This window comes from Peromyscus maniculatus, chromosome 20 (genome assembly GCF_049852395.1).
Source record: "Peromyscus maniculatus bairdii isolate BWxNUB_F1_BW_parent chromosome 20, HU_Pman_BW_mat_3.1, whole genome shotgun sequence".
NCBI lineage: Eukaryota > Metazoa > Chordata > Mammalia > Rodentia > Cricetidae > Peromyscus > Peromyscus maniculatus.
In genome coordinates, this window is record NC_134871.1 from 25,347,173 (window position 1) to 25,365,343 (window position 18,171).

The 18,171-nt window shown below is 48.0% G+C and overlaps 1 protein-coding gene and 1 long non-coding RNA gene across 5 annotated transcripts in view; one reads left to right on the forward strand and one right to left on the reverse strand.

The window, feature by feature from the left end:
* Grhl2 (grainyhead like transcription factor 2) overlaps window positions 1–14,637 on the reverse strand; it is a 140,640-nt gene extending 126,003 nt beyond the window's left edge. For 2 of the 4 annotated variants that reach the window (XM_076555871.1, XM_076555870.1), the window contains exon 1: window positions 11,983–14,637. In XM_076555871.1, coding sequence (XP_076411986.1) covers window positions 11,983–12,221 — 239 coding nt within the window. In that variant the 5' untranslated portion in view covers window positions 12,222–14,637. Of the gene's footprint in view, window positions 1–11,781 lie in introns of all 4 variants that reach the window. The other 2 variants (XM_076555872.1, XM_006982808.4) reach the window with 1 other exon arrangement.
* LOC143269736 (uncharacterized) lies at window positions 2,563–8,122 on the forward strand. Its single transcript, XR_013046377.1, has 3 exons — window positions 2,563–2,880; window positions 4,005–6,284; window positions 6,806–8,122. It is a non-coding gene; the product is annotated as an uncharacterized LOC143269736 (long non-coding RNA).
* Window positions 14,638–18,171: the final 3,534 nt, after the last annotated feature.

An 18,171-nucleotide genomic window follows, 5' to 3' on the forward strand; every position in this document is an offset into this window, starting at 1 on the left:
CTCATTCATTCTCCAGCTTCAAACTGCACAAAGATCCTGATGTACAGGCAGGTGAAGGGACAGAGCAGAGGCCAATGGGCACAGCCATGGGGCAGCCTGGCACACTGGGCCAGAACGGGGGACAGGGAATTCATTCACCAGGGTACTGGGGCAAGCGTTTCAGTTTTATTGGGGTGGGCATGAGTCATTTTTAAATGCATCCATGGCAGAATGGCGATTTTTGTTTGTTTGTTTGTTTTGTTTTCTTTCAAGACAGGGTTTCTCTGTGTAGCCCTGGCTTTCCTGGAACTCGCTCTGTAGACCAGGCTGGCCTGGAACTCAGAGATCCGCCTGCCTCTGCCTCCTGATGCTGGGATTGAAGGCGTGCGCCACTACTGCTCGGCTCATAATATGACTTCTAATGTTAACATAGCAGCCTCTTATTTGGCTGAACCTCAACTTCCAAGGCAACCCTCTGTAGCCAGGCATTTAGGGGTTTTCTGATTTCTCACTCTCAAAATGAATACTATAGCTGAGCACAGGCCAGGAAACCGAGCACTTAGGAGGCAAAGCCTGAAAAGGTTTGAGGCCAGCTTCGGCTGTATAATAAGATCCGTCTCAAAAACACACCAAAAAATGGGGGCTAGAAGGCTCCTCGGCACTCAAGAACACTGATGGTCTTACAGGACTAGGGTTTGGTTCCCAGCACCACACAGCAGCTCACAGCCATCTGTCACTCCAGTTCTGGAAACTCAGTCCCTACTCCGGGCCTCCTCATGCACCAGGCACACGTGTGAATATGTAGTTTACTAACCTGACTTTCAGAGATTTTGTTATGATCTGTGATCCTACAGCCTTGATATTTTACCTTAACCCAGCTCTGCTAACCTCGACCAATTTGTCAGGGTAATCTGGATCACTCCTGCTATAAAGTATGCTTCTTAGGTTATTAATAAACCTAACCACTATTCTCTGTGTTTATTGGCCACTTGCATAATTTTTATGAACTCTCAGTTTATGCTTAACTACATTTGCATCCTGATGTCTGTCTTTTATTCAGTGTGGATGACATACAAATTTTTAAGATGTATTGTGGTGATATTTTATTTGCACTTTGATAAATAAAGCTTGCCTGGAGATGGGGGGTGGGGGAGGCCAGCCATTTTAAGTAAACAAAGTCAGGCAGCACACACCATTAATCTGATCACTTAGTAGGCAGGGTCTCTGTGTGTTCAAGTCCATCCTAGGGAACAGAGCCAAGTGTGATGACATAGGACTTTAATCCTAGTACCAACCATAGAGACCTGGAGGTCTGTACAGACAGACAGTGACAAGGAAGTAAGGTAGCTGGGCTAAGAGCCAATGAGAGGACAGAAAAGCAAGGCATATAAAAGTGTGGGTAGACAAGAAGTAGCTCACATTTGGAAGCTGCAGAGCTGGTGAGATAAGGTTGGCTGGTGGTTCTCACTATTTCCCTGATTTCTAAGGCTTTCACCCCTATATTTGGCTCTGTGTTTTTTATTTAATAAGACCATTTAGAAATTCGTCTATAATTTGCTTTTACTATTTTTAACATAGGTACAGTTGTGTGTGTGTTGTGTATGTCCAAGTGTGTCCTAGTGTCCATGCAAGCCAGTAGAGTTGGATCTCCTGGGGCTGGAGTTACAGGTGGCTGTGAGTTACCCAGTAGGAGTGCTGGGAATCAAACTCTAATCTATTGGGAATCAAACTCTAATCTATTGGAAGAGCAGTACATGCCCTTCATCACTTAACCAACCCTCCTAAGAGTATGTACCTGGGTGGTGGTAGCGCGTGCCTTTAATCCCAGCACTCAGGAGACAGAGGCATGCGGATCTCTGTGAGAAAAGAGTAAGTACCAGAGCTCTTGTGTCTTAAATAAGATTCTTCCAACACAACTTCAAGGGTTACTAGCCAAAGAATATCCACCTCAGAGGGGTTAAATCCCTCCATTCAATATGATGGAGGAGATTTTACTCCTGGCCTAAATGAATGACAGCTGTGTACCCTGATGTGAAATAATAGGACTTTGTATTTGGTGGAAAACTACAGCTGAACTCTAAGCTGTGGTCTTGGCAGTATTTCCTGACAATGAGTTCCCTGGATTATGTTTTACTAAAGGGGGGCCTAGAGAAGAGGAGGAGGAGGAAGAAAGGATGAGGGGAAGAAAAGAGGAGAGGAAGGCCCAGGACAAAGCAGGAGGAAGAAAGAATGGAGGAGGAAGAGATGGGAGGGGGAGAGAAAGGGGGAGGGGCAGACCACTCCTCTCACCTTCTTAAGGTTTTAGTGACCCCTTGCTTGGTTCAGTCCCCATTGCCTCACTCTCCTTCCGTGAGCCGAGCGGAAGTCACTTCCAGGGCCTGGCCAGTGAAGAAGTTCTCAGAGTCCCTGCCAACCCTTATCTGATTTCCTGGACCCCTTATCTACCAGGCCCGGAGGCTGTGCAGGGCAGGAATCCTCTAGAGAAGCCGCCTAGCTGCCCTCGGAATTCTGTGCCCTCACCATGCCCCCTGCTGGAGGCCTCAACTCATTGGGGATCTTAATCAGCCATCTTTGATTCTGGAATGCCAGGAGGGGCTGGCTCATGAAGAGCAGCCAGGCCAGCAGCCTGGCATCGCCGGATCCTAGGAGCCTCCTCCACCAGCCCAGACCCCTTTGGAGGGAAGTAGACTCCAGACACTGGAGAGGTGATTATCCTCAGAGATCACTTCATTCCACTCCACTTTTGCAGATGGGAAAGAAAAAAATAATGAAGAGAATATTCTGATCGTAGTTCATTATCTTATTGGCAATACAGGAAAGAGGTGACTGCTGCTTTGTTCCTGGCTTCTTTGAAAAGACAGATCAGAGAAGTACAGAAAGCTCACTGACCTAAGAATGAAGGTAATGGTGTGGGGTGAGGGTGGGAAGGAAGGTCCCTGGGAACTCCCAGGAGGGCACTCAGAACCCAAGCCAGCTTCCCACAGACTTGTGTCCACGCAACACCCGCTCCTGCTTCCTTCAAAGAAAAAGAAGCGAGTTTTTCCAGAGCACTCCAGACTTGGTCTTATATGTACAGTCCCAGCATACAGCAGAGAAAGGACACCAAACACTTTGCTTGTGAAACCTTCAACCCCAAATCCTTAGCTCGGTTACTCATATGGTCAACGTGGGCCCTAAGATTTGTTCCATTTCAGGATTCTAGGCCTCGAGTTAAAACCAACCCAGTTCCCCAGGAATAATTTCATGCCTCAGTCCACCCAGCCACTTCGTTCTTGCCTGTCTGCTGAGCAAACGCAGGCCACTCCACCCTTGCTGAAGCAACCCCATCCTGTCCACGCTTGCTTTATCCCTTCCTCTCCCCTCCCCTCTCCCCAGCTTGGCTCTCTCAGCCCTGATCTTTGGCTGGGGGGGGGGGGGGGCTCAATGTCAGAGTGTTTGCCTAGCATATGGGATGCTCTGGGCTCCATTCTCGAGCTGCAAAATAAATAAACAAACAAACAAATGAGAAAGAAAAAACAGAAACTGAAAAGCTATGAGCACTGGCCTTTAACAGAGATGAGACCTTCCTGTTTACAGAGGCAGTAACTGTTGCTCCCCTCCAGCTCTGAGAGCAAGCCAAGTCAGGCCGCTGCAAAGTTCTGCCCGCCCAGTCCACTGGCACCCACGTTCATTACCAAGTAAAATACGCTGCGTCGCACGCCACAGGCAGCGACTGCTTTCACAGACCGCCCATTCAAATGCACCGGCCTTCTCTACAGCGCAGACTCATTTTCATGATAATATACCCTGAAATCCCCTGAACCTCATCTGCTTTGTTAGTACTTCCCATAAAGTTCTCAAGACCTTTTGGTGGCTATTGGAGGAGCAATTCAGAATGCATAGACTTTAATAAATAATATTGCTACTACTCACCAACACACCGAGTTAAAATATTTCTCTTTTCCCAGGACAGTTGGGATGGGGGAGGGTAAAGACCCCCTCAGACAGTCTTGTTCCTGTTGGACTTAGTCTTTCTAATTCTGCAGTGTTTGCCATTTACTGCTAAGAAGCCTACAGCAGTGGTCAGCGAGCTCAACAGTTAAGAGCTCTGGCTGCTTCCAACAGACCTCGGTTCAATTCCCAGTATCCACAACCAGCTCACAACCAGCTCTGAGTCCAGTTCCAGGGGATCCCATGCTGTCTTCTGGCCTCTACAGACACCAGGCAAGCAAATAATGCACAGACATACATGCAGGAAAAACCCCCAAACAACCATAAATGTAAACACATGTGTGTTATTGTTGTTGATGGTGATAGATAAACAGCAGAGTGTGATCCAGTACTCCAGGAAGCAGAGGCAGGAGGACCTTGAGTTCTGGCAGCTGGGGCTACACAGAGAAACCCTGTCTCAAAAAACCAACAGAACTTAATGGTGGAACTGGGAACATCACTGTGTTTGCCTGGCATATGGGAGGTGCTGGGCTTGACCCCCAAGATTACCAAAGGAAAAAGAAATACAACAGCATAAATTATACCTTGCTAGCAATGGATAAGTAAATAAAGCTGATGAAGGAGGTTGGATTTGTCTGAGATATCACTGCTGGGGCAGGTGGATGGAGGCCGGGGGAATCTGGAGGCCAAAAGGAATGCTGCTGAAGGATTCCCAAGCACGAGCTGCTGTGACTAAGCGACCAACTGCCAACCAGTCCTCGTGGGCCAAAGCAAATTCCTACTCAGCCTGTTGCTGCTCGCTGAGGAATTCTTCCTGGGCAGGTTTCCCAAGCTAATGGCTCTGGTTTCAGGACAGGCCTAGATAGACTGTTTCGTTAACAGCAGTCCCTGGGTACCACCACCTGGGAAGGCAGAGAGTGTGAAGACACCCCAACATGGGCGCCAGGGATTCCCCACCCCCCCCCAGGGTTAAAGTAAACTCATTTAAATTAGACAAGGCAACACCTGCAGACATCCTCTGACCCTGGGACCAAGGTGACAAGGATGGGCTGCTGGGCTGTGAGGGCCAAAGCGATGCGGTTAAAACATGGACAGTAAGACTCACGGTACCTCCATGTGCAACAGTCAGTTCTCGCCAGATGATATGGGAGGAATCGTAAATGATATCAGGGAGACAGATCAAAAAGGAAAGGAGCCGGGAATAAGAACATGTTGGTTCAGGCGAGTGGGGACGTAAGGGAAGAGGAAAGGGACTACCCAACCAAAGCAATCGTTAAAAAATCAGAAAGTGCTTTGACAGCCCTTAATCCTAGCATTCGGGAAACAGAGGCAGACAGATCTCTGTGAGTTCAAGACCAGCCTGGTCTACAGAGCAAGTTCCAGGACAGCCAAGGTGACACAGAGAAGCCCTGTCTTGAAGAAAAACACACAAACCACATCAGAAATGCACACTTGATATCCCAACACTCCAGAGGCAGAAGAACCAGGAGTTTAAGATTATCCTTGGCTACTGAGTTTGAGGCTAGCCTGAGCTGTGGAAGACTTATTTCAAAAAACAGAAGAGGGAGAGATGGAAGGAAGGAGGGAATGGGGAGAAAAACGTATGTGCCAGGTTAGAACAGAGTCATGAAAGGGAACTGAAAAAACTGCCGGATTATCTAAGAATTCTTTAAAAGTAAATTTAACAACTCACCCTAAAGTAAACCTTATCTCGGGCATGAACAGGATTGACAGAAAGCTCTTTCTTGATTCCATGAAAGAGTAATAGAATAAGACACCTTCAATCGCCCATCTCAGAGTTCTTGGGCTCAGCTACTATGATTTAAATGCTCCTTTTGCGTCTGAGTTTCCTGGTTACTTTCCCAAATTGTCCTTTCTGCTTTGGGAGGACTGGTGAATCCCACTCCAGTGCAGTGGTGCCCGTCACTAATTACAGCACCGCACTAGAGGCTGAAGCAGGGGGGCCTCAGATTCAAGGCTAGCCTGGTCTACATAGTGAGGCTTTGTCATCCAGGACTTATTTTCAATCCTGCTTGGAGGGGCCCTGGGCCCTTTTAGGCAGCCTGGACTTTGTGGTCGGTTTCCAGCACATCTGTCATGGTCAGACTTCAAACTTCCAAGAGCCCCGGAAGAAAACCTATGGCATGCATTTGGAGCAGCTGTTTCTGCAGGGACCAACACCACACAAGAACCCTTTACCTTCTCTGAGCCGGAAGCATAGACTGTAAATTCAAAAAGAGGCCAACCCTGAGGAAGAGCTACAGTGTAAAACCAGAGAGGAGCAGACAGGCCTCTTACTCAAGTCCGTCCACCTAGGCCCCGGCCAGGAGGGGCTTGAAAGACTTCACACAGGTCTTTAGCAGCTCTGTAAACAGGTGAGCTGTCAAAATGACCCCAACACACACTCTTCCCTAAGCCACAGTTTAGCAAAACAATGAGAGCAAACAACCCCGGGGGGAGGTCTGGGAATTCTTGCATCCGGTTAAAATCATATCAGCAGCCGCCCAAGCAGAGGCAGCTAGGGTAGAGCAGGAGGCGGCGCTGGCGAGCATTTAAAGTTCCAGATTCTGCATTTATAGTGTAAAGTGGTCGTTGAAAAGATTAGCTCCATTATTAATCCAATAATCAAGTAGAGCCTGGGTCAAAGCTTATATAGAGATCCCTGATTGGTCAGGAGCAACAGGACACCTCTAAGGGCTGAGGGCTATCTGTGGTTTATCATTTGCCTCAGACGGTTGGTTTGTTTGCCTGAGCCATCAGACAGGCTTAAGAAGGAAGGGCACTCAAGAATTTCTGTGGGGAATCCTATTATTAAGCACAAATATAATTTATTCCTAGATTTTTTTTAGGCTGTATTTTGGTAGTGTTGACCAACATTTTGTTTTTGTTTTTTTAGGTAAATCAGTCTTGCCCGTGGGTCACTTCACTTGGTGGGTGATGGGACACCATCAAAACAGTGTGCAGCGGTTTCCTCTAGACGTATTTGACAAATCCAAGCACTCTGATGGGTGCAGTTCGCAGAACTGAATGAGAGCAAGGGGAAGAAGACAAGGCAGTCTCTGGCACAGGCTAATGTCCTAGATCTGAGCAGGCCCAGAGTGCGGTAGGCTAGATCCGGAGTTGAGAGAGACCGGCTTGTCTGGCGACCTCCACCTGCACTCTGTCCCTCTGCCTCAGCTCTGACCCGGGGCCCTTCTGCTGTGTGCACATCTGCTCACTCTGTAATAGCAAGTATGCATGCACGATTCGGCCCTCTGTAGAGGAACGGAACGCTCCCCTCTCCGTGGTAAACCCAGGAGTGCCAGGAGATCATTTACTCACTGGCGGCTGCTTCCTGACTGCCCTGTTCTAGCACAACTTTGTTACCTAGTCCGCCAGTGTCTGGATCAACAGAGAGCGTTTGCATTGATTTGCTAGCTGCCGTTATCGCTCTCATTCACCCACTTCCTGCGCATGCTCACCTCAAGGCCTTCTACTCCAGGAATCTTCAGGGGCCATCCCTGTTTCCTGCACGTCTTTCTTCACAGGCTGACGCTCTGTGAAACGCGTCCTCCCGGATCTTCACCCCTTTCATGAGTGGCTTCCAGCAAGCACCCGTGCTCAGCTAATTCATTATTTTTACTTCTCAATTGGTTGACCTTGTTCTCCTAACATATGTTAAGCACCAGTGAGTCTCAATGTCTGGATCTCAAGATACATTTGAGGCGAAAAGATAAATACGTATTTGTACTGGTATAATGGAGATATGATAAGTTATTGGCATTTTTTTAACCTCAAAATATGTTTAACATAGCCAAATGAATATAAAAAATAAAGAAAATTTTAGCTAAATGTATTTAATCAATTCCTTAAGCTAAAACACACAAAATGACTATAGTTGTAGCGGGTAGATAAGGATAAATAGGGGAAAATGGGTATTATTAATCATGAATTGTGCCAGGTGGTGGTGGAACAATTTTTTTTTCCCGAGACAGGTTTCTCTGTGTAGTTTTGGTGCCTGTCCTGGAACTCACTCTGTAGACCAGGCTGGCCTCAAACTCACGGAGATCCACCTGGCTCTGCCTCCCAAGCGCTGGGATTAAAGGCATGCACCACCACTGCCCTGCTTTTAACTGTTTTTAAAATTATTGTAGTTTAGGCATTTCCCAGGTACTGTCATAAATTAATGTCCATTTTTGGCTTGCCCTCCACTGTAGTGTGAGCCCCTTGTGGATATGGCCTATTTCATACATCTCTGTTTCCTCTTGTAACAGTATTTATATACTGCAAGCAGTACATAAACTAGAAAGCATGCTTTTATGAAATCAGTTATCATATGCACATGAGTGTGTCTTCTCTTGATGTATGTTACACAGTTTGGAAGTAAAATAATTGAGTTCTTTTCTTTTCTTTTCTTTTTCTTTTTTTGTTTTGGTTTGGTTTTTGTTGTTTTGAGACAGTTTCTCTGTGTAGCCCTGCAAGTCCTGGAACTAGCTCTGTAGACCAGGCTGGCCTTGAACTCACAAAGACACCTGCCACCACCTCTGGGGAGAGTGTTGTTGTTGTTGTTGTTTTCAAGACAAGGTTTCTTTGTGTAGCCCTGGCTGTCCTGGAACTAGCTCTGTAGCCCAGGCTAGCCTTGAACTCACAGAGATCTGCCTGCCTCTGTCTCCCGAGTACTGGAGTTAAAGGCATGCACCACCATGCCTGCAGGGGAGAGTTTCTTGGGTTTTTTTTGTTTGTTTGTTTTGTTTTGTTTTTTGTTTTTCTTTTTTTTGTTTTTCAAGACAGGGTTTCTCTGTGTAGCTTTGCACCTTTCCTGGAACTCGCTTTGGAGACCAGGCTGGCCTCGAACTCACAGAGATCCACCTGCCTCTGCCTCCCGAGTGCTTGGATTAAAGGCGTGCGCCACCACCGCCAGGCACGAGGGGAGAGTTTCTTAAAGGAACAGAGCCTTGATTACAAACATACTGTTGACAGATTATCAACTGTCATAAAGGTTTAAGATGGGAGAACAGAACATTTTAAAACGCAGAGAGACAAAATGTCCTCTTTTTTTCTTCCTTTTTTTCTTTAAGAAGAGATAACATCAGCACTGCGGAACATACAAGGCAGAACATTTCAACCTGAAAAGTCACCAGCAAAAGGATGACTATGGGCCTGTGAGATGGCTCAGGGGTAAAGGTGATTACTACCAAGTCTGACACCCCAGAAACCACATGGAAGAAAACAACCAATGTTTTCAAGTCTTCCTCTGACCTCTGTGTGCAAGCTACAATAACTGCACACACACACACACACACACACACACACACACACACACGAAATAAATATATAAGTAAACAGTGATATAAAGAAGATGATCCATCTTTAGACCAAACTTTCTAACTAGAAAAACCTTCCTAGTGCAATCTAAAAAGATTACCTGCACCTCACTGGGATTTGTAATTTAATCTCTAAGAGTTTGCTCTGGGGGAGTGTTTCCAGAAAACACAGGCAGGCCTCCGAGGGCTGATTTACCAGGAAAGATTGCAAGCTGCAGCTTGGGGCCTCTCCCTTGCTCAGGCGAATGGCAGCCTCAGCCAGCTATTGAGGCACTTTCTCTTGGAGTCTCAACCCCATCAATTGCCTCATCAACGCTGATCCATCCCTGCAGGGGCCCGGTAGAATTTCAACATTAAGAAAATTCGGGGCATTTCGCCTTTAATCCCAGCATTCTAGAGGCAGAGACAGCCGTAGAAGCCAACACAGTCTACAGAGCTAGTTCCAGGACAACCAGGGCCACACAGAAATCCCTGTCTCGAAAAAAGAGAGAAAGGGAATCTCAGATTCACAGAAGTGACCCACAAGTCCTGGACTACTTCAAACTTTGCCCGTTTGACTGTGGTATCATTAGTTAGTTTGCCCAGAATGCAAAATGAAATCCCGAGAACCACTAGATAAAAGCTACTTTCATTAAATGCTCGTGTAATTCTAGATAGACATTAGCCATAAAAACTAGGTAATACATACTCGTTAAACCAGATTGTTAGTACTCAGTACTTAGACTCAATAGTGAATAAATTATCCCTATTGGTGCTAAGTATAACTTGGGGAAAATAAATACTCATCCACTTTCATTCTTAATTCGTTTGACTCATGTAGTGCCGCTAAACTAAGCAGTCAAGCTAAATGTTAATTGTGCGATTAAAGTAAATGTGCAGCCGGTTTTTTTACACCAAACTCAAAACAAACGAAAATAAAAAATAATTTAAAAAAAAAAAAACCGGAAAACCAAACGTTGTTATTATTGCCTTGGATTTGGGTTACTTAAGTTTGACTCCTTCTACTACCAAGAAAGCTAAAGTGGCGGTGGAGATGTGGGTGGGGATGTCTCCTACAATCAACCGCTTTCCCATCCGTGTCTCACGGTCTAGCCCCTGGCCGAGTTTCTAACATTTGTTCTTCCACTCCCCCATGGACTTAGCAGTTAAATCTTAAAGGGTGGCGACCGTAGTAGGTTTTTAAATGACAGCAGGCGTCCTGGATCGGCCAGACCGGCGACTTGACTAGGGAGGCTGGCCCTCCCCTTCCATCCCAACTCAGGTCAGTCAGGCTTTCCCGCCACCTTCCCCCGCTCCAAGTCCCTCAACTTGGGACTGGTCCTGTGCTCTTCTCGGTGGAGACTCTCAGGAAGGTCCCCTTGGAATGGCCACACCAGCAGGGTAAAGTTACCAGGGACCGCAAAAGGGCGGCCTCTGAGCACTTCCAATAGGACGCAGCCAGTTCCCGGCCTGCGACGCCCGGGGAGGAGGGGGAAGGAAGTGTCGCCACCAAATGGAAGGAGGGCAGCGGGACCCACCTCCGGCTCCCTCCCGCGCCCGCCCTCGGCCCCACCTCCCCCGGCTTGCACAAAGCCGTCCCCAAGGCGGGGACCGCGACGGACCAGGCCCAGCGCCCCGCGGCTCACGCCGCAGCTCCCCGCCAGTCTGGAGCTACGGTCCAGGTGGCGGAGTGTCCTGAGTCCCCGCGCCCCACGGTCCCCCTTTTCCATCGATAGCCTCGGTGAAGGCGGATCGAGCCCCACGCCCGAGGTGGCGGCCTCCGAGCAGTGGGCCGCGCAGTCACCGGACGCCTGCGACGTCGGGGCGCAGGAGCCTGGCCCAAGTGTGGGTGCCCCTTCGTACCGGGCCTCAAAACCAGTCCCCCCGTTTCCCAGAGCTGCTGCCCCGCACCTGCGTGGGGGGACCGAACAAGGCGTTTGTGGCGGGAGGGAGCGAGGCGCGGGCACACCCACGGGCCCCTCCATTGCGGCCTGCCCGCGCCTCGCTCCCGTCGGGGGCCCACGCGGAGTGCGCTCGCACCCCGGGGCGCCCCAGTGGGGAAGATGGCCGTGTCAGCGTTCGCATAAAAGCCCTTTGTTGAGCGCACACAAAAGCGGCCCAGACCGCTTTTCCAGCAGGCCCTTTGGCCTAATCGAAGGAGGACGGCTGAACTTCCAAACGGTCCAGGAAGTCCAAGGCTGGGGAGCCCCTCCAGGCAAGGGGGTGACTACAGGCCTCCCGCCACCGTCCACCAAAATCTCAATCAGTGCCCAAGGGTTCGTCCGGTCAGGGCAGTGGGAGCTGAGGTCATTCGTCGGGGAGGAAGCGGAGAAAACCCACGTTTACTAGCCAGGCCCAAAAAGGGGGTATTAAACATTCACGTTCATGTCGGGTTTTCTCCCCTAAATTGGAGTAGAAAGATAATCCGAGAGGGTCTGGATCCACCAAAAAGAAAAAAAGTAAAAAGAAAGAAAAAAAAATACAAAAACAAAAACCAACAATAGCAACTTAAAAAAAAAACACAACAAACCAGTTGCCGTCAGCCCAAAGTGGCAGCGGCAGCGGCCGCCGGCGCGTGCGATCCACTTACTTGTCCGACTCTTGTGACATGTTTGATCCAATGAACTCGCTCCCCTTTTCCTGGAGCCTCAGCCTCTGGTGAAACTGGACTTTCAAGTCTGTGCAGGTGAAGGTGTGTGAGAGCGCCCGAGATGGCAGAACAAGAGCTACAGGTAATTCTGCTTTCGTCCCCCCTCACCACTCTCGCTCGCCCGCTCGCTCGCGCCCTCACCTAGCCGGAAAGGTGGGATGGGGGGGGGCCCTCACATGGGGCCCGCGCTCGGAGGCGGCCCGGCGGCGCGGAGTCCTCCCGGATCGTGGCAATGGGCAGACACAGAGCGGAAAGTGGCGGACTTGGGCGGCCACAGGTAACTTTCTCGCAAGGCGCTGAATTCTTTCACTAAAGGGTACAAGCCCGAGGGCCGAGCCGCGCTGTGATTGGCTGCGGAGCTCCCTCAGGTGAGCTGCCATTGGCAGAGGCGCGCTCAGGTAAGGCCCTGCTCCAAGTGCAGGTAACTCACTGCGAAGTTGCCCCGAGTGGAGCGCTGGCACGCTGGCGACTCTGCCGAGAGGGCTTCTCCCCACTTGGGCCTTGCTTCCTCCCTGACTAGGGGCTGGGTAGAGGCGATGGGAGAGAAGGGGCGGGGAGCACCACCTGCAGGCACCGGGTGCTGTGGGTCAAACCGAAGGACGATCGAGGGCTGAACCCAGAAATCAACAAGCCACCCGGAACCAAATGGGCAGTGCACCACCTGCCACTTGACACCCGCTGGACGAGAGCTGTGCGACGGCCCAGGAGTCAGGGACTAGAGCTACCGTACGCTAAGAGCGGGAAAGAAACGGCTTGCCGGCTCCGTTGCGTAATTGCATTTTTAGCATTCTTATCCACAACAAGCTCTTTTCGTGCCCTGATGCATAGAAGATAGCAGGTCGTTTTCAGTTTTCAAATAGGCGGGCAGCCTTTCCCGAGCTGGACCTAGGAAGTGCGGCGAGGCTTTGATGGAGAACGGTGATTCGCTTGGATAGACTCTTAAGATGGCCCGGCTCACCTCTCATCTCTCCGCAGCCTGGGATTCCTGCGCTGCGGAAAAACTACTCCATCTGTTCCATAAGCCTGTCGCCGGTTGACATTTCTGGGCAAGCATCAACATTTACATTGTAATTCAATAGAAGCAGCTACTACAAAGGTGCTTTATCCGTGCAGTTTAATATGGTTGCCACGGGAACAAAGCCGGACGAAACTGACTGTTTTCTGCGGTTTCTCTTCTCCTGGTTGGGAACAGCACGAATTAGCCCAGGTGTAATTTATAACCGCTGCTACCACAGTAAAGTATTGGTGGGACTTCTGACAGGGATCTAGCCCGTACATGCGGATTCTGGAAATACAGGGCGGCGTGGAAAGCTTTGCCACATGTTACTTCAAGTTAACGCTGGAGCTGACGGACTTGATACAACTTCTATATTAACCTTTGCAGGTCACCTATTTCCTGGGAATTAAATTACGAGACTAGATTTCGTTGTTCCTTATTTCCACTCTTGGCGAATGGCTTTCACAATTTTATTCTTTTTAAAAATAATGATGTAAGCACCCACACATGTACTTTAAAAACAATGTGTTTTAACATGGCACCCCTTGCAGACAACCACATGCCACTGCTGCTGCTTGGTTCTGTGATTCTTCCCTATTTCCCGGTAGTGCATTGTGCTATCTCTGATGTGTCCATAACAAAATGATCTGAGCCCTTGCTCCCTTCATGAGGTGTTAGCGCCTTGACCCGCTCACCTTCCGGTTCCAGATCTTCAGATCTTCAGATCTTCAACACGGTTCCTTCTCAGTTTAGGGACTAAGAAGCAAGTGTCTGTGAAGTTTAGTGATAACAGTGCCCACTGGTGTTGTGTGACTGTTTTCTTACAAACCCTTTTTTTAACCTTTTATTTAGCTTATTATGAACCTATCCCGATATGTTTCTATAATGAATAAATCAAGTGACTGTAAAATTTACTTTCCAAAATGTCAAACCCTAATTCCATCTTCCCCAAAAACACACCTGCAGAACTCCTGACCTCCTAATCCTACCAACATGAGCTGTTTTATGGACCCACTGCCTAGGTGTCATGCTGGGACACACCAAGCTCTCGGTCCTGCCTTCTTTGAGCATTTATTTTTTATTTCCCATGGCACATGGTATTTTCCTTTTTGTTTTGGTTTATTTTGTTTTGAGGGAGAGCCTCTCTATGTAGTCCTTGCTGGCGTGGAACTAGCTGTGTAGACAAGTCTGGTTTCAAATATGTGTTTGTCCTCCTGCTCAGTGCCCAGGCATTCATCACCACACCTTGATGTTTTTGTTTTTGTTTTTCCAGACAGGGTTTCTCTGTGTAGTCTTGGCTGTCCTGGAACTCCCTCTGTAGACCAGGCTGGCCTCGAACTCAGAGATCCACCTGCCTCTGCCTTCCGAGTGCTGGGATTAAAGGCATGAGCTGCCACCACAAAGCTACACCTTACCTATTTTAAGAACTCTACAAGTTTGGAACCAATTCCCTATGGCAGGATGTGTCGATCAGCCTTGATGCAGGGAAGAGGAGCTTGGTTCTGCCTCAACTTGACGTTGCTTTGTTGACTTCTATGGGAGGCCTTACTTACCCTTTCTGAGGAATGGGTTTGGGTGCACAGAAAGGAGGTGGGGAGAGGAAACAGGAGGAGAGGAAGGAGGGGGAACTGTGGTTGGTATGTAAAATAAACAAAGAAAATTAATTTTAAGAAGTGAAATAAAAAAGAACTCTTCTGCTGGGCAGCGGTGGCACATGACTTTGATCCTAGCACTTGAGAGGCAGAGGCAAACGATCTCAGTGAGTTCAAGGCCATCTGGGTCTACAAAGCGAGTTCTAGGACGGAAAACAAAACAAAACAAAACAAAAAAAAAGAACTCTTCAATTTCTTAAAATGGTTTTGTTACTTTTAAAATACAATTTAAATACAATAGTTCTTGCTACTTTTTTAAATGCAATTCTGTGACCGGGAGGCTACAATACTTTTCCCTGTCTTTTGAGGTATCATTTATTACAAGAGTTTCCTACCTCTCCTTGGCTTCCTCTGAGTTTGCTTCCGTGCCCCCGTGGCACAGCTGTCTGCAGGCCTGTCACTCTACACTCCAGGTAAGAGTGAGGTCCTGAGAACTCTTCAGCATCCCTGTGGAGGTGGGGAGTCAGTCTGCTGCCTGGTGGACCTGCTGTCTTTTCCTTGGAGCTCTTGGAGTTAGGAGAAATCTGCTGTCTCTTGCACTCTGGAGCATTCACCAGGTGAGTGATGTCCAGAAGTCGTTCTGGGAAGGCCTGGGGGGCCGCCCTGCAGCCTTCCCCTCTCTTTCCTCTTCTGGAGGGCTCTTACTCCTGTCCTTGTGTGTCCTGTCCTTGTGGGGATGGTGGATAAGTGTTTTTTCCTGGGGGCTGCCAGGGGCAGGACAGGGAGTCTGAAAATATTTCTTGTAAGAAACTAAAAAGCCCAAAGAAGATATATGTAGGGTCTGACCTGTGGGGTGCAGTCCCGTGAGGAGATAACTCCCTCCGGAGTACTGTACAACAAGAACCCCCAGAGCAAAGCCACCTGCACCCCTGGGGTCGCTGTGGCCTTAGTCTTGTCTATGAATGGAGAGTAAGAGGTCTGAAGACAAGCGATTCAATGCCTCCAGCTGCCGTTTGCTTGGACCCCGATTTAGCTGTTTTCGTCTCCCATACCCCAAGGATCCTGAGTCTCCTTGCCAGGGTCCCCTATGGTGGCCTCAGGCATCTCCAAGGACAGCTCATCCTGTGTTTTCAGAACAGCTGAGTCTAGCCGCACTGACCTTGTGAGCATCCACGTGTAACTCAGGGGTTTCCGTAAGCCACTTTCTTCTCCACAACTCTTAGCTGGGGTTTCTATTCTTTGATAACTAGGGAGTGACCAAGAGTAACTAGGGAGGAAAGAGTTTATTCCATCTTACATTTCTACACCATGGGCCGTCCCTGAAGGAGTCAGGGCAGGAACTGAAGCAGAAGCCATGAAGAACTGTCCCCATCGCATCATGGAGAAGTGTGCTGAAATCTCTTTTGCTGATGGCCTTTCTTTCATAGTCTTGGTTCCTGTGAAATTATCCTTCTATGATCTCTTACTGTCCTTTTTTTTTGGGGGGGGGGGAATCGTCGTGGGTCGGTCTGCCAGCTTTAAATGTGTCTGTTTCCAACATCATCCCAATGCTTTTACCAAATTTCACCAAATTGATTTGTGCAAACAAAATCACTGTTTGAGCTGGATGTGGTTGGTCTGAAGCCTAGTGTGTCGATACATATCTACAATCCCAACATTCAGGAGGCTGAGGCAAGAGATTGCTGTGAGCTCCAGGCCAGCCAGTACGGCTTTGCAAGACCCTGTCTCTAAAGATAAAAGCAAATAATAATAATAATAATAACAATAACAATAATAATAATAATAATAAAAAGTTTCATGGCTAGTTATTTCTTGTGCTGTTTTATAATGATCAGATTCCTTTCTTCTGACATCTAATGACTCAACATTGATTAGATAATTTGGTATTCCTCAGATAGACTAACCACTGGGTGGACTAGGTGAAGGAAATCTTTCAAACGGATCATTTTAATTTGTCCCTCATGGGGCTGGAGAGATGGATCGGCAGTTAAGAGCACTTCCTGCTCTTGCATAAGGTTCAGGTTCAATTTCCAGCACCCATATGGAGGCTCATGGCAATCTATACAGTTTTGGGGAGCCCTCTGAAGGAACAGACCTACATGCAAGCAAAACACCTATCCACAGAATAATAGTAATGATAATAATAGTAGATGGAAGTTGTCAATCATAAATCAGTCTTTATCACCCAATTGTCTGGATTCCTTAGACACATGAGTTAAATAAATCTGAAAGTTTCTGCCTCACAGATTATGAAACAGTCCTTTTATGCTTATATCTTTATCCATAAATGCTTACATTAACACAGTGGTTCCCAAATGTGGTCCCTGTGTAGAACATCAAATCTTATCACAAGGTGCCTATCAAGAACGTAAAGTGACCAGCTCACCCAAACTCAAGAAGGTGAGCAGCAAGCTGCTTGTCAAAAGCCCACCCCATGCTCGCTTATGTTAGATCTCGAGAAGCACAGAAGTGCAGCTTTCAGAAAGAATGGAGCAGCACACACTGGGCACTGCACACACTGGGCACTGCACTCACTGGGCACTGCACACACTGGGCACTGCACACACGGGGCACTGCACACACTGGGCACTGCACACGCTGGGCACTGCACTCACTGGGCACTGCACTCACTGGGCACTGCACACACTGGGCACTGCACACACTGGGCGCTGCACACACTGGGCACTGCACTCACTGGGCACTGCACATGCTGGGCACTGCACTCACTGGGCACTGTATGCACTGGGGACACTGCACGCACTGGGGACACTGCACACACTGGCACTGCACACACTGGGCACTGCATGGGGGGGTTGGTTAGTGTGGGCTATACCTGTGTGGATGAAGCCACTCCTGCCCTAGGCTTATTTGATAACTGGTCACTGTCCTTAAGTAGAACATTTAGCATATCAAAAATGAATGAATGAATGAATGAATGGACAGATAGATATATAAATAGAGAAAGTGAGCCTGTAACTCACCACAATATCCATCATAACATTAGGATTTCAGCACAGCATAGACTCTGGTGGTTGCTTTAAAAAAAAAAAATCTATAATAGCCAAGCAGTGGTGGCGCACACCTTTAATCACAGCATTCAAAAGGCAGAGGCAGGCGGATCTTTGAGTTCAAGTCAAGCCTGATCTATAGAGCAAGTCCTAGGACAGCCAGGAGTGCACAGACCAAAAAAAAAAAAAAAAAAAAGAATTAAAGTTTCTTTTAAAGCAATTACATTGATTACTACTATAATTTACATAATTATTTGTAACATTTGTTAAAATCAAATGCCATTTTCTTAAAGATTTAGTATTATTTAGCATTTGTGCTGCCTTTTCTTCTTCCTCTTCCTCTTCTCCTTTTCCTCTTCCTCATCTTCTTCTCTTCCTCCTCCTCCTTTCTGTTTTTGAGACATTGTCTCTCTATCTACTCAGCTCTGACTACCCTGGCACTCCCTATGTAGACCAGGCTGGTCTCAAACTCACAGATATTAGTCTGCCTCTGCCTCTGGAGGGCTGGTATCAAAGGCGTGCACCACCATGCCCTGGCCAACCTTTCATTTTATAATGGTGAATCTCTTATAGGGAGTTGGAGACACAGATGTTACAGTAGAAAAACCCAGTGTTTAAAGGCTGAAGATTGAGTCAAGCAAGCCTGTCTGCTGTGTGTTACCTAAGCACACAGCACATCCCCGAGAGACAGCCATCTCTCCCGGCTGTTTGCACTGGAAAACACCAGCTTGCA